This window comes from Chiloscyllium punctatum, chromosome 32 (genome assembly GCF_047496795.1).
Source record: "Chiloscyllium punctatum isolate Juve2018m chromosome 32, sChiPun1.3, whole genome shotgun sequence".
In the NCBI taxonomy this organism is placed as follows: Eukaryota; Metazoa; Chordata; class Chondrichthyes; order Orectolobiformes; family Hemiscylliidae; genus Chiloscyllium; species Chiloscyllium punctatum.
The window spans coordinates 32,380,486-32,406,766 of record NC_092770.1 but is presented as its reverse complement, the minus strand read 5'-3'; the positions used below and the strand labels follow the sequence as shown (position 1 = coordinate 32,406,766).

At 40.0% G+C, this 26,281-nt stretch overlaps 1 protein-coding gene across 9 annotated transcripts in view; it reads right to left on the bottom strand.

Moving 5' to 3' along the window:
* Positions 1 to 1,387: 1,387 nt before the first annotated feature.
* Positions 1,388 to 26,281, bottom strand: part of ppp1r12a (protein phosphatase 1, regulatory subunit 12A) — a 190,001-nt gene continuing 165,107 nt past the window's right edge. For all 9 annotated transcript variants that reach the window (XM_072552037.1, XM_072552034.1, XM_072552030.1 and 6 more), the window contains 6 exons: positions 21,495 to 21,511; positions 20,683 to 20,818; positions 19,930 to 20,034; positions 19,679 to 19,726; positions 18,909 to 18,959; positions 1,388 to 3,530 (listed from right to left, as the gene is read on the bottom strand). In XM_072552037.1, coding sequence (XP_072408138.1) covers positions 3,444 to 3,530; positions 18,909 to 18,959; positions 19,679 to 19,726; positions 19,930 to 20,034; positions 20,683 to 20,818; positions 21,495 to 21,511 — 444 coding nt within the window. In that variant the 3' untranslated portion in view covers positions 1,388 to 3,443. The remainder of the gene's footprint in view (positions 3,531 to 18,908; positions 18,960 to 19,678; positions 19,727 to 19,929; positions 20,035 to 20,682; positions 20,819 to 21,494; positions 21,512 to 26,281) is intronic.

Below are 26,281 nucleotides of genomic sequence, written 5' to 3'. Positions count from 1 at the left end.
GGGGGAGAACATTTTTACCTCTGGCCACAGAATTTTAAACATAGTCAGTCTCAGGATAAAGACGGTCATTTAGGCCTTACATGAGTAGACATTTTTTCACAGGACTGCAAATATTTGAAATTGTGTACCTTAACAGAGCTGTGGATACTAGATTATTTAAACCATTCAACAATCAACAGTTTCTTTGATGATTAAAAGATACGCATGAGGGTTGAGGCAGAGTTGGCCACAACTTTGTTCGATAGTCAAGCAAAGACAAAAAGCCAAATGGCCCGCTTTCAATCCTGCTACATTCTTAACAGAGAAAGTTGAAGCTTACATTTCTGTACCACCTTTGACAACCTCGGTGTGTCCCTGAACATTTTAGAACTAACTGGTTTCTTACTTTAGTATGATTCACTTGAATGAATGAACATCAAGATGTGGGGAGGTCTTTTAGTGATGCTGCCTCTTTGGTAAATTACCAACTCGATGTTAAATTGAATGGCTATCAGAACCAGCAAGAGGAAACATCATTGACCTGAATCATTGAGCTTCTTTAATAGGTGCTGCTCAACCTGCCAAGCATTTCCCACATCTACAGTCTTTATCCCACAATCAGAGCAAATTGGGCCTTCACTCCCCAGACTTTACAAGTACAAGAGGTTATCTCACAAACACAAAGCTCTGAAAAAGACAGACACATGCTCTTGGTTGGGGAATTTTGAAAGTAGGAGCAACACTCAGTCGATTATTTAGGACCAAGACAAGAAGAAATCCCATCTTCCATAAGATTATAAACTTTAGCAATTAACAAATTTAACATGTTTAGTACATTGAAAGGGGAAATAGATTTAAAGAATGGGTAACAGGCAGGAGAAGAGTGAGGCAGAAGATCAACCATGATCACATTGAATAGTCAAAGCAGCTCGAAGGTGCCGATGATCCACTCATACATTCCTTCTATACTGCCCAGGATTCGGCACAGCCCCCCAAATCCGTATTACCAATGCAAATTCTGAGCAGACCTTCCAGTTTCAAAAGTTGCTGCCACCCACGAACCTTAGAGGTCCATGCAGCAGAGAAAATAATTTGAAGGAACTGGAGTCTACTGCTCAGCCCATTTCTTAGATTCTTCAGATTTACGAAAAAGTCATAAATCCAAAGATTTGCTGCTTCAACGCCCTTTGGATCAGACATTCTAAAAGAAAAGCAGAATCATTGACGTTTTCTACATCATCTGATGTTCGCATTCACAAAATCTTACCGTAGACAACTTTTGCTGACAGGCCCGCTTCACAATCAATCTACATTCTTGAACACTGAAGGATGTGGGAATAATTTCAAAGTTGAAAGTACACTATGCATTTTAATGCTCAGCTTGTGGACAAATAAATATGGGACTAAGTCAATGTTTTAATTTTTATTTGTATATGTCAAAATACAATTTTCAGAAAATAATTGGAAGCTTTTGTAATCAGTTTCTGCAGATGCACTGTCTGCTCAATACTACCAATAAAACTGAAACAGCACACCGGCTACATCATGGAATCCAATATAAAGAATAAATAACCTAAATATAAAACACTAAAATATTAGAAACATCTACGGTAATTTTGCACATGCACTCAACACATTCCACAATCTGCTTGCCAGTCAGTCAAACACTCAGAGCACTGTGGTGAACTAGTGCTCAAACTTTGTCGTCACTGTTTTGTCAATGTTAAACCACAGTAAGATGTCACACATCACTAGCAATATCGACCCAACAATCACTTAGTCCAAATACCATTTGAATGTGAAAATCTAGTTTTCTTGGTACCTTTATAAAATCAATCTCCTGAGATTAGTAGTAAGAGTATGAATTCACACCTGCAGAAAACCAATGAACAGAAAATGTCATGCCCCAAAGAGGCATTGCGCCCCAATTACTAGAAGACTACAATAAGCAATGTAACACAAGAATCATGTTTATGTATGAAGAGGTATAAATTCACATTTAATACAATATATTTAAGGATAATACAACAGCTACTGCAAGCTTAATGTACAATGACTCTGCATGTTGGAACTCTTCAGTGGTTTTATTTGACATACGATGTGTGCCGTAAGAAGTTGTATTGACATTTAAATATATATTCAAAATAAACTAGGGGTGATGCACAATATGGGTCTAATGGTAAGTGTGTTCGCTGCAATTGTTCTTTTAAAAAACCACCACAATATAAGAAGTGCATTTCAATCTCTGGGGACCAACATGAACATGCTTTCCCAACTTTCCGCAAACCTTCCCATCAGCCCCATGTGAAGACCATTAATATAGCTTCCCCGAACAAACATCCATTTGAATGATATTACTTCGGCAGGGAATAAAATGGCCAAGATGTGACTCACAGATGCAATATAGTGAGAAACCTCTCATTAACCTTGGATGCATATTTTTACATCTGTGAACACTCTAATCCCAAATTAATTGAACCGCTTACCATTCAAGACACCACGCTTTTCCAAAAAAGATCATTTCATGTATATTTGTACTTTTTAAGCCATAAAACCTCATTTAAAAGACATCGTTGAATAATCTGTGTAACCATCATGCCTACATGGTGCATTGAAACTTAAAACAGTAATTGTGTATATATATATCGTATGAACATAAAATATACATACACAGAACCTGCTAAAATGAATGTGAAGGTTACAGATTCTTTAAGATCTTGCACTACAGGCTTAAAAATTGTGACAGACTTAAGTCAAGAAAACATTTTGTAAAATAAATCTACTTCAACGGATTTGTTAAAGCATCTTATAAAGAAATGCATATTGCACAAACAGTGAAAGCAAATGTTTCACCAACTGTATTGATCATTGTGGGGGGGGGGGGGGGGGAACAAATTAGAATTCGCAGTTACCTCCTTGCTTGGCCTTAGTTGAATCTTTCCCAAAACGGGATGGTTGTGAATGCTGTCCCAAATTGAGCTGGCACATAGGTGGTTAAGCACATATTAAACATTTTTTAAGCATGTGAGAAAGGAAAATAATTCTGTGGCACAGTAACATTTAGTTGTATTCTTAACTGTCTTCATTGTACAATGAAAGCAGTTTGTTGATGCAAGTGTTTTATATACAAGTAAGGCTTATTGGTTTAATATCAAGGCGCTTCTGCCTTTAAACACTTTCCTCAAAACTGTAAACAAGATTTTCAGTCATCCACTTCAGCAGTTTTAGCATCTGTTAAAATGGTTATATATATATACACATACACACACACACACACATCTTTTATATATATATATATCCATATGTAAAGACATTGAACAGGTTCATACAAGATGATGCTCTTCAAGGTTGGAGCCTGGTTGGTCACTTCCATCTCTTTTTGATCACTTTGCTGAAATGTGTGTGATTGAATTCAGAGTGGATCAGTTTTCACAAAATGGCATCAACAGCAAGCAGAATCCTGTTTACTTGGAAAGTTTGCTGATGACTCTGATCAAGGCCCCATTTTCATCTTTCAGCCTCTGGTTGTCTGCTTTCAAATCTGGTAGCATCTGTAGTGGAAATAAAGATTATATTAAGCCACTGTTAAAAGCTAACCTTCACTGTGCACACAATGTTGATAGCAAAGATTCTAAACAGAACTTTCAGAGAATCTGTAACATGGGAACATGAACAATTTTTAACAGCAGAGCATTACAACTACATGTGTGCACTTGCAAAGGATTACTGCAGTCTTGCAGCTTTCAATCTTTGTTATTTCTTGAAGCCACATTCAAGCACCTTAAATAGACAGTGTATATTAAAACAAGCTGGTGGGTGAGATAATTGGCTAAATGGAAAAGCCTTCTGCCCTTCAGATGGATGTACAAATCCTCTGGGTATATTCGAAGGGCAACAGAAAAAGGTTTCCTAATGTCTTGGCCAATATTATTCTTTAAACATAAGAAAAATCACTATCACATTACAGTTCCTGGGAGCTTGTTCTACACAAGTTGGCTGCCGTGCTGCCTATACAAAAATTACAATTGCACTGCAAACATAAGTCATGATGGGGTAGCTCTGAGGATAATATTAGTACAGTGCTGAAAAGATAATTTGAAGTAGAGATATAGAATCCATTTGGATAGAAAAGGTCACTTGTGAGACAACTTCAGTGGCCCCTTAACAGTGGTTACATTATAGAACATCACAAAGGAAGAAATAACAGTGATGTCTAAAAAACATTTTGCAATAATCATCAGCAACTTTCTATTGGGCAAATTGTACATTGAAGAGGAGAGCTTATAGCATGTATTTAGGGTAAATTCTTGAATTCCGATGCTAACCAGGGAGCTGGCTATTCTACAGCTAGGAATAGGCAAACAAATTCCTTAGTAAAGGAGCCTCTAGGTGACAGCATCACATGATGCCCAGGTCATTAATGCGGCAAATGGAATTTTGTCCTTCATTGCTAAGTCAATTACTTAGACAGGATTTCCTTTTACAAAGTCATGTTGACTGTGCCTGATCATATGATTTTCAAAGTATCCTGCAATTTCCTTAATAATGGACTCTCGGCATTTCCTTGTGACAGATGGTAGGCTATTTGGCCTATATCTTCCTGCTTTGCCAACTTCCTTTCTCGTACAAATGTTTTACATTCGCTCTTTTTCCAAACCATTGTGACCCTTCCAGACTTAGTAATTTAGGCAAATAACAACCAGTACATCGCCTGGCTCTGCAGTGACTTCTTTCAACATGGAGAACTTGACAGCCTTTAAATCGATTAATTGTCCTTCTATCTTTATTTCCCCAGACACACACTCTCTCTCTCTTTCTCTCTCACAAAGACTAATACTTACTTTTTCTTTTTAAATACTGATCATTCTTTTCATATCTGTTCTTGCATTTCTAGCTTTCCTTCATGCTTATTTCTCTACCATAATTCTTTTGTTCTTAAAAGCATTCCCGTCTGATTTACCACTAAATCTTTGCAAGACTTTTAGTGCTCCTTTCAACTTAATACAACCCTAAACTACATTTAGCCACAGATGGTGCCTTCTTAAGAAATAGCTCTTGTTCATTCTGATAAATCTTTAAGTATCTCCTTAGCTACATCTCGCGGACATCTTTTAAGTTTGTTTCCCAGTTTACTTGGACTGCATTCATACCCTTTATAATTACCTTTATTTAAGATTTAAAATATAAATTTCAAACCCACACTGCTCAACTTAAAATGAATTTGAAATCTATCATAAGAACTCTGAGCAGGAGTAGGTCGTCTGGCCCTTTGAGCCTGCTCCACCATTCAATAAGATTATGGCTGATCTTTTCATGGACTCAGTTTCACTTACCTGCACTCTCACCATAACCCTTAATTCCTTTACTGTCCAAAAAAATTATCTTAGCTTCGAAAGCATTTACTGAGGAAATCTCAACTACTTCAGTGGGTAGGGAATTCCATAGATTCTCAACCCTCGGTGAAGTAGGTCCTACTCAATTCAATTCAGTCAATGACTTGGATGAAGGAACCAAATGTATGACAGCAAAATTGGTTTATGATGCCAAGGTACAGAAGAAAGCAACTTGTCAATAGGAGACATGGAGTTACACAGGAATATAGACAGTAGTGGTGAGTGGACAAAACGTTTGTTGATTGAGTGAATTTTGTGGGTGATTGTTCACATTGGCAGGAACAATTCAACAACTGTGTAGTACTATTAAACAGAGAGATTACAGAACTTCACAGTACAGGGGATCTGGATACCCAGGTACACAAATCACGAACATATACTATGTAGGTACATAGCGTGGGAAATGGAATATAAAGATAAAGATGATATGCTGCAGCTGTGTAGGACTTTAGTGAGACAGTGTACAGTTTTGATCCTACTTGAGAAAAAATACAGTAGTGAGAGAACAGGTTCTAAGAAGCTTCACTCAGAAGGGGCAAAGGGTTTATTTTATCTAGAAAAGCTGAATGAGTTAAGCTTATAACCAGTGAAATTTACAAGAAGCGAAATTAATTTAATATACAAGATCCTCAGGAAACTTAATAGTGCCGTTACTTGGAAGTTGCTTTGTCTCGTGGAGGAGTTGAGAAAATAGGGGTTATAGTTTTAAAATAACTGGTCTCGCTCAGAAGACTAAGAAAACAAAAGTAACTTTTGGTTTTTCTGTTGAATTCTCTACCCAGAACCAGAAAGTTTGGGTTACTGAATTTAAGGCTGAGTTAGAACGATTTTTCATAGCCAAGGGTGTAAAGAGTTATTTGAGAGATGGTTTGAGATCACAACCAGACAGCATCTTATCAAACAGTATTAAGCTGGAAGGGTCAGAAGGCCTTCACCTATTGCCAAGCCCTGATTCTTTAAGGCTTCATTAATTGACGCATCAGTAATAGAGGCATAAAGAACAGGAAGGGTACTGTGAACTTACTCTGGACACTGGTTAGCCCTTCTGTGCGTCACCATTTAGAGGAACAAGGTGAATATATTGGAGAGAATGCAGAAGAGGTTGTCAAGATGGTTTCAAGATAACCTCAGTAATGAGCAAAAACTGGAGAAGGCGGAACTGCTTTCCTTGAACAGAAAATGGTCAACAGAAGACTAGAGACATATGGATGTAAATTTGCTCGCCGAGCTGGAAAGTGCATTTTCAGACGTTTCATCACCATACTAGGTAACATGATCGAGCCTCCGGTGAATCACTGGTGTGACAGCCTGCTTTCTAATTTATGCGTTTAGATTCCCATGGGGGTGATGTCATTTCCTGTGCTGATGTCATCATTTCCTGTTCTCTCTCTCTCAGAGATTGATAGATGGGATCCAAATTGGTGTGCTTGTTGATAGAGTTCCTGTTGGAACATTCCAGCTCAGAGAGCAAACTTACATCCAGAACCTCAGCCTGAGGTACAAATCTTCTCCAAACTCTCAAACGAGAGACATTTTCCAAATCCATAAGGAGTGCAGACAATTAGGGAGAAAAGGCTATTTATAAAAAGGAGAACCAACCAGTCAGCATAGTTTAACTGTTTTGCAAAAGCAGCAAATGAAAAATGAGAAAAACTTATCACATAGCAAGTGATTTGGGTCTCTCACTGGAAGTGTGTTGGAGGCAATTCAGTTTAGACATTTGAGATGGCATTGTATGATTATTTCAATGAAAACAATATGCAGGGTTATGGAGAAAAGTCAAGTGATTGTCACAAGCTTAAAATGCTCACAAAGAGCTGGGTGCAGACATGATGGGTACTAAGGTCTCCCGTTGCACCATTCCAACTCTATGATGCCCTGTTTTCCTTGGCCATGACAGGTGAGAGATAAATGCAAGGTTGTTGTTTCCTCTCTCAAACACCTCCAAGTGGAATTTCTCTTTTGGGAACTAGTTAAATCTCAAATGCAATGGCCCAGTGGTATTTCATGTGTCAGAGGGGTGCAGACAAAGGAGTGCACTAAATCTGTTTTGTAACACATATTCAACAACTGACACAGTTAGGGACTGTCAACATGGCGGTTGGCTGCATTGTCTCATACAGCACATCCTGTGCATGTGGCACTCTTAAATCAGTGACTTAATCAGGAAATGGAAATAATGGTTTAAAAATAACATGCATAAGGAAAAAATAAGGGATACTGTCTAACACAACAATGCAAGTAATTTGTATAAACTTTTCATGTGACTGTACCAAAAATATCAGAATAAATATCAAGAGTTTCAGTGTGACTTATCTGAAAGGTGGTCACTCATCTACACCATCCTGAGCTGGGCACAACCAGGATTTGATGGTTTCAGTTGCAGCTGGGTTACAACTGATAACATCACATTGTACCAACTAAGAGCTCCCTACCATTAAGCATAAAGCCAAGTAAATAAGCAAACTTTTAATGTCACATAAATTGTTACAACCCTACGTTCAACTAGACAAATTTTCTCAACTTTAAAATCAAAATTTACAGACATGATCCTGTTAAGTCCATCACCTGCAATTACTTCAGGCACAACTGTGAAAAGAAATCCTAATTTTCCAATTTATTACTGGGTTTTAAGTCAGCAAGCAATGCTGACGGTCATTACAAACAACAATATTTACCTTTCAAAAGATTGTTGACTGTATGTTGTAGAAACAATTGCGTGGGATTTAGAGTCAAGGAAACTGGAATTACATTGCTACAGCTTTCAAGATATTGGAAAGATGCAATTCTCAAGGATAGTGATTGAAAGAGTTTATAATCAGAGCAGAGATTACATGCCAACAGATACAAAGATGTCCACAGAAGAGAGATAAGGGAATATGCAGACAAATGGAACTAGTATGAATGCCTTTGTGGTGGCCAAAAGCTAACTATGGTTGGGCAGCCTAGTCTGTTGTCGTAATTTCATATATTTAAGTGTATGCAAAAGGGCTAATTTAAAAAAACGTTCTTTTATAAATCACATTGCTATGCAGATACAGGTGATGCCATACAACTAACACTCAACATGCTCAAACTATTCATGTATACAGATACTTCAGCAATTTTACATCCATCACTCCACAATCTTCAACACAAACTATGTAATGAATAAATGATTTTACTGTCACATGAATTTAACAGTGAGCAAAACAATAGTGAAAAATCTTTCCACTGTCACCACAATCCGGTGCCATTTTAGATAGTTTTAAGAAAAAAATACAAAGATATAGCTAAAAGAGCCCAACAGTCCTGAGCCAGTTCATCATTGATGATGCTTGCATTACGATTCCTCCTCCACCACCACCTTGCAACAGTCGACACAAGGCCCAACCAACGGTGAAGTCACCATTCTTCAGGCACTAGCTTTTGCTGTTGGCGATTCTCCTTCAAAGCTGCATGGCCACCACCTATGCCAGACCCACCAACATCAGAATCGTGTCTCGTCACTGGGCCCACCTTGCCAACATCGCCACGATGCCCCTCTACCACTGCATTGCCACTGCAGGACCCAACCAATCTCCAAGGTGCTGATCCTCAGGTGCCATTTTCCACCACGATATTGCCTCCACTAACTCAGATTCCATGTCCTGTGCTCACCCTGGAATAATAAGTAGGGTTCCACTCTCTGCTGCCATAAGGTCCAAACTGGGGCCGCTTGAGTCCACGCTGGGTTTCCTCACCATTTCTGATAGCAGTAAAGGGAAGTGTAAAGAGGAAAAGACAAAAAGCGGTCGGAGCAGGTAAGCCCTGGCACAGAAAATCATACTCCACCACCATCTTGATGGCATCAACCCTCATTCATTTCCAAACGTGACCTCTTTCAAAATATTAAAACTATGAATTTAATATTTGACCATGTGCAAGTATATGGACACAACTTTAAAGCATCTTACTTCACACTGACAGGAAATATAGCTCAAATCTTACTAAATAGCTATCCATCTTGGTCACACCTATAAAATGGCCTATGTATATAGTACATTTCCGGATGTCAGCCATGGCTTAGCATTCAAATCACAATCAGAAGCTCCCACTCAAGAGCCAATCTGGGGATTTGGACTCATAACCTAATGAGTTAGTTCAGTGTAGTCTTGAGGGAATAACATACGACGAGATGTGCCATCTTTCCACTGAGATTGAGAGCAGAGGCTTGCTCCTCCCTCTTATCTTATGGTACTATTTCAAAGATGACTGCAGAATTCGAGGACTCTTGCTATTTATTCCACAACTATCATCACCAAAAAGGAAATAAAACGCAGCCCCTTTCTGCTCCTCAGATGTTGCTGCATGAAAACCGGCTGCTGCATTTTCTCCATCATTGCGGGAACTAAATTTCAGAAGCACCTCAGCACTTAGAGATGCCCTGAGATCTTGAAAGGTGTTTAATGAAAAAAAGTTCTGCTCAGTTGGACTTCCTCTTCAAATTTGACAAGAGGTATCACTTTATGTGAAGCTTTATCTTCACTTCAAGCATAAGAGATCCCCACTAAACTAGGAATGCACTGGACCAAGAGCACAGACAAACGGTTACTTTCGTGTTAACCTAAAGGTGAATACAGTCACATAAGTCACAAACCAATTTGATTCTCGTTCATCAGAACCCCAGCAGTTTCAAGTACTATGGAGATTGCACACAACGTTCAACCACATACTTAAGTCAAATAGTGCAGGTCTTAAGAAACTGAAAAAGGAAACAGTGGGATACAAGGCAAACCAGATAAGCAGCAGCACAAATATATACACGTCACAGAGTTACCCAAAAGCAGCAAGGCATTTGCATTCTACAGATTTAGATGAAGCACTGCAGCCAACAGAAGCAGTCCTTGCTCAGAACGATTGCAAACAAGTGGGACTAGAAAGTTAACTGAAGTTTAACACCTGCCTGGCTGCGAAGGGAAGCAGTAATGAAGAAAAGGGAAGGAGCTACGAGTCCGCAGCTTGGAACAGCCTACAAGACTCAGAAAGCTTGGTAACCACTCTGGTCAGAGCCCTATTCTCAGCCAACAGCCGCTCATTTAACTGCCTCAGAGTCTGAAACTCTTTTACTTGATGCAGGTTCTGCAGGGGATCAAAACACAAGGAGAAGAAACAGAATTGGAAAGCAGAATGAAAAGCAGGCATAAAGAAGAAAAACGTTTATAAAATAATAATCAGTGCCTATTTTCACTTGACACAAAGATAGAGACCTGCAAGGGGTGGAGTGGGGTATTCCCCTGAGGGTACTGGGCAGCATCAGGCAGCTCAACTTTGAAGATTTAAAATCTTCAAACAATTACTCATGGTAAATTTTAATACAACATAAATTCCCATACACATAGCACAAGGTCTCCATGCAATTCTAGTTTTGGAAATTTCAGTTCAGACAAGGTCACTTTAATGCAAGTGACAAAATGTTGTCTGCGTGCCAAGACATAGTACCAATTCTTTTAGGATGCAATTATGAGAGGGCATCAAACCACACATGCAGCATAAGAGGTTACTGTCAGCAGTTGGAGCTGAAGGTGGAAAATACAAGAGAATGAGAGAAAAGCCTGTGAAAACAAAAGGCAACCCAAATCATCACTACATGTAAACACAAGAATAGACACAGAGTTTCAGGGAGTAATTGTGGTCTGAAATCAATCCTTTAGTCTTGAATTTAAACATCCTTTAAATAATTTCAAATCCACCGATGGTCTTGCTTCCCCTTTCTCTAACTTGTTGCAGCCCTACACCAACCAGATTTCCGCACTTCTCAGAATCGGCTTCTCAAGCAATTCCAACTTCACCATGCCACCAGTGACCATGCGTTCAGGTTCCAAGGGGTGAAATTGTACAACACTATCCCTAAACATTTTGCCATCCTACGCTCCTCCTTTTTAAACCACCTTTAAACTATTTTTGGTTATCTGTCCAAATAATTTCCTTACAGCTCAAAGTTACATTTTACTTAACAATAGCCTCATAAGACATAGGAACAGGAGGCAGCTATTCAGCCCATCAAATTTGCTCTGTCATTCAATGAGATTGCAGCTGACCGGATAACTGTTTAATCCCATGAGGCATTTCAGGAAATTGTTTTGAAGGTTGATGTTATTCAACATCAATCCAAACAAACATTCTGTGCTCTCTGGAAATGAGTAAGACCAAAACCCCACAAGCAAACAAAGCACACTATTGATACATATCCCAACACTTCTATGCACATCCAGTTTTAACAGCCAGGTAATAAAGTTGAACAAGTGCCAATGGTGATTCCCAACAGCAAGTGAAATGATTTACACCATCAGAACAAGATATGCAACTCATTACAACTACTTAGAAAATAAGAATATGTATAAGCAGAGCCAGAGTCATTATTTGGGCTGTTTGTGACCACAGTGAGCCAAGTTTCCAGGAACCACGTGAATTAACGCTTTTACGGATAATCTATCAACATCTGATAGCTATAGCCGAGAGTACGCGGTACTGGAAAAGCACAGCAGGTTATGCATCGGAGGAACAGGAGAGTCAACATTTCGGACAGGAGCCCTTGACAGTTATCGACCTTCTGCTTAAACCCACTACTGTCCTGTGTTGAGAATGTTTTGTAGAAAAAATACAGGGTAGTAAGACAGCAAAGATGCAGGAGAAAATAATGAACTTAGGATCGTTGAAGCCACTGGAGGAACAAGCTTACATGCCAGACAAGTATTAGCAATAATGGAGATGTTTTGAAAAGATCAGAAGGTAATTCACACAGTAAAATACCAGGACTTCACACTGCTCATTTAGCCAATACAAAGGAGTAGGCAATTCAGCCTCTCAAGCCTGCTCTGCCATTCAACATGATCACAGCTGACCCCATCTTAGTCTTAACTGTACTCTCCTCCCCACTCTCCACAATCCTTTAATCCATTAATAATTAAAAATCTCTTCCCTCTTAGATTTGCTCAATGTCCCAGCATTCACTGGATACTGGTGGATGGGGTGGTGTGGGGGACTCCGGCTGCTCCACAGATGAATGCCCCTCAGTGAGCAGTTACTTGTGCTGACCTCTGTTTTGAACTGCCCACTCCTTAGCGTAAAAGTACAACCTCTTGTTCTATATTTCCTCAAGAGCAAACATGCACTCTCCAACTTCACCAATCCTTTTTAGCATCTTATGTACCTCAACGAGATTTTCTTCTTGTTCTTCAAAACTGTACTGAGTAATCTGCTCAATCTCCATTCACAGAACAAGTCTTTCATCTCTTAGATTATCTCTGGACATTGGAATGATTGATCCATTAAAGCTCTAAGCAATGGTGCCCACTACCTGCTGTACTGAAACAACTGGAAATTATTATTGAAGACAATTTTAAACTCTAGAACAATATGACACATCACTTGAAATGCTTGTGACATCATAAACAAGTAATCCAAATAAATCTTTAGTTATCTTCTTGGATTCCATTCCACAAAGAATAAATCTCTCAATTGTCAAAACACCAGATAAAACTGTACCACTTGAGATGAATGATCTCCTGAACCAAGTACCTCCTCCTGAATCAAGTACCTAAATGTCTTCATGGTGCAATTCAAAAGGTATCTGGATGGGAAAATGAATTGGAAAGGTTTGGAGGGATATGGGCCAAGTGCTAGCAAATGGGACTAGATTAGGTTAAGATTTCTGGTTGGCATGGACAGGTTGGACTGGAGAGTCTGTTTCTGTGCTGCACATCTCTATGCCTATGTAAAATTACAAATGTGAAAAACTGAATAATACAGCAATGAGTAAAAGACCGCCATGAGTGAAATTCTGGAGCTTGGAACTGGTAAAACGTGCTGCAACTATTCTTTAACAGGGAATCCAGAACTGTAGACGTAATTGCAAAATATTTATTTATTTAGATATTAAAGACAGAAAAACACATATCAAACAGCTACTGATGAGGCAATACCAAGTAGCAGAGCTAGCTCAACTGCTTGAATAGTTAACTTCTGTCCAGATCATATCGACACCAGGAAGAACTCAGTCTGACAAAAGCAGTTCTAATAAAAAGGAAAAGTCAAACTGGACTTTTTTGTTGAATGGAAGGAGGAAGAAAAGCAAAGCAAAGCAAAGCAATCCCTTGTTTTCACCAGCAAACCATTAAATAGGACTGTGGTAAGCAGTCTCAAGGGCATCATTCCTGCCTGAATATGCAAAGAAAAACCACAGAAAGCAGAGTGCAACTTGGTCGCTCTAATTATGGCCTGAAAATGGCTTTGATCCTACATGTAAACAGCTTTAGGTTTTGAGTCTTCTGCTAGAAATGTGTAGCCTCCAAAAAAAGCAAAATATTAAATCCAGAATTCAGGGTGGCCTGAGGAATAAAGTTCAAAATTTGCTCACAATATTGAATTTGCAGGCAAATACCTGTACGGACGATGATACCAACTGAATGCAACAGGATAAAAGATGTGCTAACAGAATGGCAGACTAGTGGCGATGGAACTTTAAATAGGAGCACACAACAAGATTGGCGAGAGAGATCAGGAAAGGCAATATAAAAGGCAATTCAAGAGGATGACTACAAATTTATTTAGATTACTTGTTTATTCTTTCATAATATAAGAGTACAGAACATAGTGGGGGCACAGTTGGATTTATTGAGGGAATACTTAGCAAAGTAAATTGGATCATCACCTTCATAAATAAGAGGCACAGTAGGAAAGTGACATTGAACCTTTTAAAAACAGCTCTGATTAAGCCACATTCATAGCATAATGATCAGGGTGGTTGTCACAGTTCAGGAAGGACATAAAGGCCATTAAGAGGACACAGAGAAAATGAACTGGAATGGTTCCAGGGTTAGGGAATTTTAGGCACCAAAACAAAAAAAGGATATTTTCCCTGGAGCAAAGCAAATTAAGAGGACATTTGTACTCAAGATTGATGAGATAGATGGATGTTGACCTATTTACAACATAGATGCAGATGAAGTGGATCAAAGAAAAGCTGTCCCTATTAGCTAACATTTTAAGAACATGGGGATACAAATAAAAGGCTATGGGCAAGGAGATACAAAGGAAACATAAGGCAGCTGGAATTTGCTGCCTGCAAGAACGATGAAAGCAGAGATTTCAATATTTTGGATAGGATAGATATTAGCAGGGCTTTGGCATACAGTGGGAAGTGGAACTCTCTGGATTGCTTTGTGGAGAGCTGCCAGGCACCCAACTGCTCTTCTTCTGTGCCATAATGAAAAACGGGGGAGGCAGTGGCCTCATGATACTATCGCTGGACTGTTAATCCAGACACTCTGATAATGTTCTGGGGACCCAGGTTCAAAATCACCAAGGAAGACAATGGAATTTGAATTCAATAAAAGAACCTGGAATTAAGAGTCTAATAATGACCATGAATCCACGTTGGTTGTCAGAAAAATCCATCTGGTACACTTTTATGCTTTAGGAAAAGTATCCAGACCCACAGCAATGTGGGTCACTCTGAACTGCCCTCTGGGCAATCAATGCTGACCTAGCCAGTGATGCTCATACCCAGTGAATGAAAAAAATCCAGAATAGAAAATGCACATAGCAAGGAGCAGAAATCGTACTTGCTCCATTAATCAGTGTCAAGTAAATCAGTCCTGTGGTGGCTCAAGAATTACAAATCTCTCCGACCTCTACATAAATAAGATAGTGATCTTCAAATCTCATGACCCATTTTCGCCCCAACCTCATGAAGCTAGAACCTTATACTGGGCAATGAGGCAAGAATGACCTTAACCAAGCAATATAAGCTCATAGCTCTGAAATACACCATGGATTTTCAGGATTTTGAAGGACAAGGCAATACAATCCAGAGACATTACATTTTATTGGTTCACATGACAGACATCGCTGCCAAGGGCAGCATTGCTCATCCTTGATAGTCTGTGGTGGTGGTGGTGGTGAGCTGCCTTCTTGAACCACCACAGTCCATATAGCATGTTCAACAACAGTGCTATTACAGAAGGAACGTTGATCCTGTGCACAGCAATATCGTTCCAAGACAGGATGGCGAGTGGTTTGGAGGAGAGCCTGCAGGTGGTGCGGTCGCATACATTTGCTACTCTACTCATTCTAGAACTGCACACAATACTCCAGCAATGACCTGACTTTTCATACAGTGCCAGCATAACCTGACCCCTCTGAATCTCTACACTTCAGCTAATAAAGCCAAATATTTCATGTCTTCTTCATTATTTTGTTTAACTGTCCCACTACCTTGAGGAATCAGTGGGTGTGTACATTAGGCTCCCTCTGATCAGGGTCTTACCGTATACCATGCATTCCCTTTCCCTTGTTTCTTCTGCCCAAGTGCATCATCTCAAACTTATCTAGACTGAATGATCTGAGCAACAGCGGCTCAGTCATATGCACTGCTGCCTCACAGCACCAGGAATCCAGGTTTGATTCCAGGCTTTGGTATGGAGTTTGAACATTCTCCCTGTATCTGCATGGATTCCTGCTAGGTGCTCTAGCGTCCTACCACAGTCCAAAGATGAGGTTAGTTGTATTGGCCATAATAAAAATGGTCCCACGTTCAGGGATGTGCAGGCTAAGTGGGTTAGCTCTGGGAAATGCAGGGTTATGGGGATAGTTGGGGCTTGGATCTAGATGGAACGCTTTTCGGATGTTAATGTTAATTCAATGGGTCAAATAACCTCTTTCTGCACTTAAGGATCCTATGAATCACCAGTGATCAGCCCAACTGACCAGCTAGTCTATATCCTCCTGTACTGAAAACCATAAATGCTGGAGGTCGCAGCAGGTCAGGCAGCATCCATGGAGAAAGTGCAAGCTAATGTTCAGTCTAAATGACTCTTCCTCAGATGACGAGTCGAAATGTTAGCTTGCTCTCTCTCCCCATGGATGCTGTTTGACCCACTGCAATCTCCAGCATTTGTGGTTTCAGTACAGATTCTAACATCTGCAGTAATTTGTCCATATATCCTCCTGTAATCTAAGGAGATTCTCTGCACTATTTGCCACACCACCAAATTCTGTATCACTCATGAACTTACTGATTAATCTTCCTGCACTTAAGTCTAACTCATTTATATAACCCACAAACAACACCGATCCATATGAAATCCCACTGGGCTCATGCTTCTGGTCACCAAAACACCTCTTGAACATCACCCTCTACTTCCTGCCACTCAGTCAATTCTGGATCCAATTTGCCAAATTCTGTTGGATCCCATGGACTCTTAACTCAGCTATCAGTCTGCCATGACAGATCTTATTAAAAGCCTTGCATAAGTCCAAGTAGATCACATAAAAATCATTGCCCTGATCCAAATGTCTGGCCACCTCTTTGAAAAACTCAATGAAGTTGGGCACACAGGACTTCCTCTTCACAAACCATGTGCCAACTGGGTTTGATTAAGCTCTGCCTCTCCAAGTGGAGATTAACTGCATTCCTCAGAATTGCTTCCAATATAGTTTCTCCACTGCTGAGTTTGATTGGCCTGGAGTTGTCTGGTTTTTCACTTGTTCCCATCTTGAATAATGGTACCACATCAGCTGCCCTCCAGTCCTCTAACTCTCCTGTGGCCAGAGGGGAATTGAAAATGATTGCCAGTGCCCCTGCTCTTTTCTCTTGCCTCACTCAAGAGTTTGGGATATACTTATCTGGTCTTGGAGATTAATCAAGACCACTCAGAACCTCCCATCTTTCTTTGCTAGTTTCTTTAATTATAACCCAGTCCTTTTCCATGATTTATAGTCACATCCATCGCTCTCACTCGTGGACACTAACACAAAATATGCATTTAGAATCCTATTTACATCCGCTGGTTCCATGCTCACATGCCACTGGTCCTTAACAGGCCCTACTCTTTCTCTCGTTATCATTTTACCTTTAATGTATTTTTAAACTAACTTGGGATTTTCCTCATTTGCCATCATTCTTTTCATGTTTCCACTTGCACATTCTGTACTCCTCCAGGGCATCTAATTTCATCCCTTGGTGCCTGCCATAACCAGGCTTTTTTCTCTTTATCCAAGCATATACATCTCTTGGCATCCATGGTTCACAGGATTTGATGGTCCCGCCCTTTATGGGAATATATTGGCCTTTGTACTCTGCGGATTCCCCTCTGGAATGCATCCCACTGTTCAGACAGAGATTTACAGAAAAGCACCTTCTCCCAGTTAACTCTGGCCAAATCATGCTTCATTTCAATAAAAATCAACCTTCCACCAGTTTAGAACTTCAGACCAATCCTTCTCCTGTCCATAACAAACTTGAACATCAGAGTTATGACTGCTGTCAACAATATGCTCCCACACTGATATGTTAACCACTTGCCTGGCTTCATCACCTAAAATCAAGTCCAGAACCACTCCTCTCTTGTGGGGCCTTCTACTTATTGGATTAGAAAGCTCTACTGGATGCATTTTAAGAGTTCAGTTCCTTCTAAACCTTTCACAGTATGAATACCCCAGTTGATGCTGGCAAGTTAAAATCCCCTATCACTACCTGTCACTTTTACACTTGTCTGAAATTTGTCTTCATGTCTGCTCTGTTTTTCATTATACTCCCAACAATGTGACTGCCCTTTTTGGTTTGTTTGAGGAGCTTTAAACGATGTCATCCCTCCTTAGACTATAATTGATTCCTGATCCATAATACAACACCCTTTTTTTTAAAAAAAAATATAACCTCCTCCTCTCTCTCACCTGAATTAACAGTGGAATCCCTTCTCCAATTTATCCATTTGAACTGAACTTCACAAATGTATTCATTTCATTGCATGGAAACAGTTGTGCCAGATGTGCAACAGAATCAAGGGGAAAATGTGGGCCTCTGGTTTGTTCAAGGTCATGAAGATGCACATTTTAAAAAACCTCCTTGGAGACATGTGCCCACTTTAATACCAAACCAAAACATTTAATTGATACAAGTGAAAAACGTAATGAACAAATTACATTTTAATAAGCTCACTTTTACTGCTTTTCCCATGTCAGGCTGCCATGATAACCAGTATTCTCAATATATCAATTTCATTTGGTTATCTAAACATTTTTCTTGCTACTTCCATATTAATAAATCACAAGTTAACATACAAATCTCATTTTACTTTCACAACAGACAACTTTTTAATGATGCCTTTTAAAAGATACTCTGTGCTTAAATGAATTTTTGTTATTCTCAATATAAATATCTTAGGGGCAACACGGTGGCTCAGTGGTTAGCACTGCTGCCTTACAGCGCCAGGGACCTGGGTTTGATTCCAGCCTTGGGTGACTGTCTGTGGAGTTTGCACATTCTCCCCGTGTCTGCGTGGGTTTCCTCCGGGTGCTCCGGTTTTCTCCCACAATCCAAAGATGTGCAGGTCAGGTGAATTGGCCATACTGAATTGCCCACAGTATTAGGTGCATTCGGGTAGGGGAATGGGTCTGGGTGTGTTACTCTTCGGAGGGTCGGCGTAGACTTGTTGGACCAAAAGACCTGTTCCATACCGTAGGGAATCTGATTTAATTTAATCTGTTTAAAATAGATGGTGGCTAAACATTTACCTTAAGCTCCTCTTCCATTTCTGCAATTTTCCTTTCCAGAGCTCTTCTTTCCTGTTAAATAATGAAAAACTGTCACACAAAACTATATTGAAAAGGAAAAGCAAGCTCTAGATAAAACACATTTTGCTCTAAGACTTCACCCACTGCCTTAGAAAGATAACTTAGCTTCCAAGGGTTTCCTAACATTGTTTGAGAACAAGCATTTTCTCACGTCAGTGCAGCTCTGGTGACAGTCACCTGGCAGAGTCTAGTTTGATAAATCAATTATTGACTACCATGGGTTTGAAACTGCCTGTGTATTGACCTAGGTCTGCCAATGCAGAGGATGTGCTTACAACTTGGTACATGGCACCTGGAAATGCAAGCAGTACTTCAGTGACCTACATTGCTTATAGGTTTAAAGGTTTATGGATTAAAACAGGTCAGCTATCTTTTAACAGTTGCTACTGCTGTTTTACAGAAGGTTACAATGCTGATGCAATTTTTACAACATCTCCATTCAAAGTAGGATCCCGTTCTCAACTTACCCTCCAACACAAAATAAATAGCATAGCTAAAAGATCACATTTTGAATTTGTTCAGTGTTTGAGGAAACAGTGTATTTTCTCAATGGACTAAAATATTGGAATTTTCCCCTGTACTTAAAATGACCCAAACTGATAGTGTGGTCACCCCAAATTAATCTAAAAGTCATAATCATTGAACCTATTCAAAACTTTAATTACATCATTCTGGATCACACAAAAACAGCATTATAAATGAAGGCTCACCCTTTTCTCCATCTCTAGCAGTGACCGATCAGCTATCCTTTCTTGCCTCTGAAAAACAGTATTGGTATTGTGTCTAAGTCAGGTTATCCTGGTGAACCCAAAGCCATATTATGTCTTGTGGCAAAAGTAATCAAGCTGCTTGCATGCAAACCAATTTGTATTCAACAGAGCGTACTTCATTACTTGATCCCAAATAGTGGAGTATCGTTTCTATTTTCCAATATCGTGCAAGTTTTAACAGTTGTACTTGCCTGTGTGGTTTTCTCTAATTGCACTTTCAACTCATTCAGTTCCAAGTTGGTGTCATGTAGACTCGCCTTCAGTTTTTCATTTTCTGCCAAGAACTGCTCATAAAGCTGTGAAAACACAAATTTCCAACAATTGTAATGCACAGAATTCCACTTTTAAAATGCCACAAGTTAAATATGACCATTCACCAAATGTAAAATTGCCCTCTTCAACAAGTTATACGTCATGAAACTTTTAACAATGAGCCAAAAATGAATTAGCATTTATATAATGCTATGCTCAACCCAGGAACATCACAAAGTGCTTCAAGCCAATTTATTGCCTGTTTGAAACGTAATCATGAATGCAAGTTAAACACAGAAGCAGCCGGTTGCAACAGCCAGGTCAAATAGCATGGTAAGTGATCAGATAAGGTGCTCTGATGATGGTTGAGGAATTATATCGTCTCCAGGACATCAGGTCAGCTCTCCTAAATTTCTCGGTATTATGACAAGCAACCTTCCAGTCGTCAATTGCAGGCAAACAGGATCTGTGGCTAACAGCACATCAGCAGATAGCACAGCACTCCCTCAGCATCGCAGTGCAGCACTACCAGCGTGATCACATGCTCACGTCTTGGAGTAGGGCATGAGCCCACAACTCACTAGACTGCTTTGTGCATCAATGCAAGGAAGTCAGGGAGAGGGGATTAATTCAAAATATTAAATTGCATTTACAAAGCACACATTCAAAGAGGACCCCACTTCAGTTGTCACCTTTTTATAATCCAGCGTGTCTTCCTTTTCTGTCCTGAGAGATGCTTGCTTGCTTCCCTTATAAGTAGAGAAACCTGTTCGATTAGCTAACTGTTCAGGACCCTCATTATGTGTAGTAGAAAGCCCTGTGTCAAACCTGTAAAACAAGTAGACATTGTAAATTTGCTTTAATGTGATGTCATGAGCAGGTTTACTGCAATTTTAAAATCTAAATGTAACATCAAGAGATTCTGCAGTTTCTTATTAATTCTGGTAATCTTCCCAACAAAACACTTGTAATACAGATAAATTCATCTTCTACCCAAAGCTAGAAACTTTTGTAATTGGACTTTTTTTTTTAAATGATTAGTGTGGAAACAGGCCCTTCGGCCCAACCAGTCCACACTGATCCCTCCAAAGAGTAAACCACCCAGACCCATTTCCTTCTGACTAATGCACCTAACACCATGGGCAATTTAGCATGGCCAATTCACCTGACCTGCACATCTTTGGATTGTGGGAGGAAACCGGAGCACCCAGAGGAAACCCACACAGACATGGGGAGAATGTCTGTGTGGAGTTTGCACAGTTGCTCGAGGTTGGTACCAAACCTGGGACCCTGGTGCTGTGAGGGTGCAGTGCTCACCACTGAGCTACCATGCTGCCCTACTTCCCCAATTATTCTCAAAACCTCAATAAAACAAAATATTCCTCCAATTTCCAACCAACCAATCCTAACCTATACTATCACAAATGCTGTATAGTTATGTTTAAAGTCCTGTGCACATTGTCTAGGAATGATATAAAGACTATAAAAATGAACAAAATCATACCTTGAAAGTCTGTCATTCTGAAAAAAAACATAAGTTCAAAGTTTAGCATATGTTCTAATATTTCACAATAAAGATCTATTAAACCATGAAACACAAATTCAGCAAACGTCTTTGTCTTAAAAAGGAACGGTCATGGAGTTATTATGATCTGGCATTTCAAACAAATTTCAGATGACCTCAACGTAACGTGACATTTTTTAGTCAAAAAACTCAACTGTTATGATGGTCAAAAATAGTTCCATAACTAAAATGCTAACTATCATTGGTGAGTTCCTTTTAAACAAACTCTCTTCTACAAACAACGATGAATTGAATTGAATTGAATTTATTGTCACGTGTACTGGGGCACAGTGAAAAGCTTTGTCTTTGTAAACAATTCAGGCAGATCACAGAGTTAAATACCATAGATAAGGAAATAATAGGTAAACAGTGGAAAAAGCAAAAACACAGGTACAGGCGAATGCCAAGAGTTTGTGAGTCCGTTCAAAACAAACCATAACTCTGCATTTTAATTCACAATTTACCACTTTTAATTGGACAAGCACAAAAAAAAACCAGCCCAGCAAGTACAAAGTTCCTGACAGCAATACCCCACTCCATTAAATTGGTTACACATGGTAAAATGCAGATCCTAAAGATAATTCTGAATCTCTATAGACAAATGTTACACAAGTATGGAGACAAAAAACAATCCATTGTCCATCAGTTCATCTCAAAAACTCCAATCACCAAAATATCAAATATCTCATTTTCCCACAACACTTGCCCCAATATCTGCCTTCCTCCACAATTTTATCTGGATACCACCCATTTGATTTGATTTTTGGCTTATTTAACACCCACGTAAAAACGTAATCTAAATTTTCACATTCTTCTACACTTGATTTCATGCTTCTGGTTCAAGTTTGCAGCAATTATAACCCTACGAGCAAAGTTCCATTTGCCCATTCCAAAAATGTTGGAGTAACTGAATATTTCCCTAAGACATATGATCTAAGAGCAGGTTTAGGCCATCAAGTCTACTTCACTAGTTGATCATTTTTCAATCCCAATTTCATGCCTTCTCCCATAACCCTTGATCCCTTTAGAACCTCTGTCTAAAAAACACATTCAATGACTTGGCCTCCATAGACTCTGCAGCAAAGACTTCCACAGATTCATCACCGTCTGGCTAAAGAAATTCCTCATCTCAGTTGATGCTATTCCCATGGGATTTCTGAAGTCTTTCCCTTTTTAGGGAATAGTCTACGTCTCTATTCACCCTACCAAATGGCATAAACTCTCATTCTCATTTTGTTTTCCACGTATTCCCATTCTCGTCTCTGCACAGGTTTCCTCCAGGTGCTCCGGTTTCCTCCCACAGTCCAAAGTTGTGCAGGTTTGGTGAATTGGCCTTTCTAAATTGCCCGTAGAGTTAGGTGCATTAGTTAGGGGGAATGGGTCTGGGTGGGTGAATTATTGGAGGGCCTGTTTCCACACTGTAGGGAGTCTAAGCTATTTCTTTATCCTGTCCTAGTCCTTCTGCAGCATCCCTGCTCTTTCACAGTCATTGGCGATCTTCCTAACAATGCCCCTAGTTTAGAGGTCTGGATCCTTCATGAACTTAAAAAACCATCCTAACACAGACCACTGCAGAAATCCATTAGTCACCAGTGCCATTGTGAAAAGAGTCCCCTATTGCCTACTCTGTTCTTCTGCAGGTCAGTCTATTATCCATGCCAGTATCTTGCCCATAATACTACGGGCTTCTAGCTTATTTAGTAGCCTTATCAAAGAGTCAGAGATGTACAGCATGGAAACAGACCTTTCGGTCCAATTCAACCATGCCGACCAGATATCCCAACCCAATCTAGTCTAACCTGCCAGCACCTGGCTCATATCCCTCCAAACCCTTCCTATTCATATACCCATCCACATACCTTCTGTTGCAATTGTACTAGCCCCCACCACTTCCTCTGGCAGCTCATTCCATACATGTACCACCCTCTGCATGAAGTAGTTGCCCCTTAGGTCTCTTTTATATCTTTCCCCTCTCATCCTAAACCTCTGCCCTCTAGTTCTGGACTCCCTGACCTCAGGGAAAAGACTTTGCCTATTTATCCTATCCATGCCCCTGATGATTTTATAAACCTCTAGAAGGGCACCCCTCAGTCTCTGACACTCCAAGGCAACAGCCCCAGCCTGGTCAGCCTCTCCCTGTAGCTCAAATCCTCCAACCCTGGCAACATCCTTGTAAATCTTTTCTGAACCCTTTCAAGTTTCATAGCATCTGTCCGATAGAAAGGAGAACGGAATTGCACACAATATTCCAACAGTGGCCTGACCAATGTCCTGTACAGCCACAACAAAACCTGCCAACTCCTGTACTCAATACTCTGACCAATAAAGGAAAGCATACCAAACACCTTCTTCACTATCCTATCTACCTGCGAACATATTTTGAAGGAACTATGAAGTTACACTCCAAGGTCTCTTTGTTCAGCAACACTCCCCAGGACTTTACCATTAAGTGTATAAGTCCTGCTAAAATTTGCTTTCCTAAAATGCAGCACCTCACATTTATCTGAATTAAACTCCATCCGCCACTTCTCAGCCCATTGGCCCATCTGGACTTATACAGCAGGACTTATACACTTAATGGTAAGGTCCTGTTGTAGGACTTCAAACGCCTTTGGGAAATCCAAATAGATCACAGGAAAAAACTCCATTCAATTTGTTCTGAAATAGCATGACATTTTTTTGCACAGTTGTCTTAAAGCAGGTTTCAGTCTATTGCAACTTCTCTGTACTACACCCCAATATCCTCAGTCTGGGACAGTGGTTCAAAGTGTACACAGCACTAAGAATGCAAGTACATCTGTGCATTATACACAGTAGTCAGTATGACGAGTCAGGTTACTTTTCTTTCGTTCTGCCACAACTTGTTGAAACCAATGACACAGTGTATCCACTGTCCAATTTATGTTTTTGTATATATACATACACACACACACACCCTCTGCTTTATCCTGCAGCAGAACTATTTGGATATTTTAGTTTACTTCCCTTTCCAAACCCAATTACCATATAGTCAGTCATATGCTGTGCCATTTTAGAACATAGAACAGAGAACAATACAGTACAGAACAGGGCCCTTTGACCCTCGATGTTACGCCGACCCGTGAACTAATCTAAGCTCGTCCCCCTACACTATTCCATCATCATCCATGTGCTTATCTAAGGATTGTTTAAATGCTCATGTGGCTGAGTTAACTACATTGGCAAGTAGGGCATTCCACACCCTTACCACTGTGTAAAGAACCTGCCTCTGACATTTGTCTTAAATCTATCACCCCTCAATTTGCAGTTATGCCCCCTCATACAAGCTGCCGTCATCATCCTGGGAAAAGGACTATCACTGTCTGACCTATCTAAACCTCTGATTATCTTGTATGTCTCTATCAAATCCCCTCTTAGCCTTCTTCTTTCTAATGAGAACAGACCCCCAGTCCCTCAGCCTTTCCTCATAAGGCCTTCACTCCAGACCAGGCAACATCCTGGTAAATCTTCTCTACACCTTTTCCAATACTTCCACATCCTTCCTGCAATGGGGCGTCCAGAACTGTACACAATATTCCAAGTGTAGCCACAATAGCGTTTTATATAGTTGCAGCATGACATCAATGGCTCTGGAACTCCATCCCTCTACCAATAAAACCTAACACACAGTATGCCTTCTTAATAGCACTATCAAGCTGGGTGGCAACTTTCAGGGATCTATGTACATGGACTCCAAAAACCCTCTGCACATCCACACTACCAAGAATCCTTCCATTGACCCAGTACTCTGTCTTCCTGTTATTCTTCCCAAAGTGCATCACCTCACATTCATCTGCACTGAACTCCATTTGCCACCTCTCAGCCCAATTCTGCAGTTTATCCAAGTTTCCCCTGCAACATTCTTCCAATCTGTCCACTACTCCACCGACTTTAGTGTTATCTGCAAACTTACTAACCCATCCACTTATGTTCGTATCTAAGTCGTTTATAAAAATGACAAACAGCAGTGGTCCCAAAACAGATCCTTTTGGCACACCATTAGTAACTCAGTGGTCTCAATGGCAATTGCATTATCAGTCCACATGGAATTACTGAGATACAACTTTGTCTACTTCTGTAGCCTTATTCTGACTTTTGTCAATTCATTCTAATCATTATTTCTCTGTCACAAAAATAAATTGAGGTCAAAACATTGAATGTTTGAGGAGATGAACACAATTCGTAAGGCTAAAAGGGATCAAAGGGTATGGGGATAAGTGTGGACAGGGCACTGAGGTGAATGATCAGCCATGAAAATATCCAATGGCGGAACAGGCTCAAAAGGGCCAAATGGCCCGTGCCTATTTTCTATCTTTCGAAGTTGCTATTTGCACATTGAATGCTTGTTTCACTAATGTGATTCTAAACAGATTGTTACTTCATGATTTGCTTTCAATTTGTTGAATGAAGGAGGCACAAAATGGGCAATGCAATCAGCAAAGAGAGATTTCAGATGGCAAGTTTGTTATTGTAGATGCTAACAATTTCGACCTTCACAATATCTTCCAAACATGCAACCTCTACCACTGAGGGCAAAGGCAGTAGATGTATGGGAATACCACAACCTACACTACAACTCTCCGATTCACTCAACTTCCTTTTTGGAAATACTGTTGTTCCTTCACTGTGCCTGGGTCAGAATCTTGGAACTCTCTTCTGAACAGCACTGTGGGTTGCCTTAGACCCCAAGGACTTCAGTGGTTCAAGGA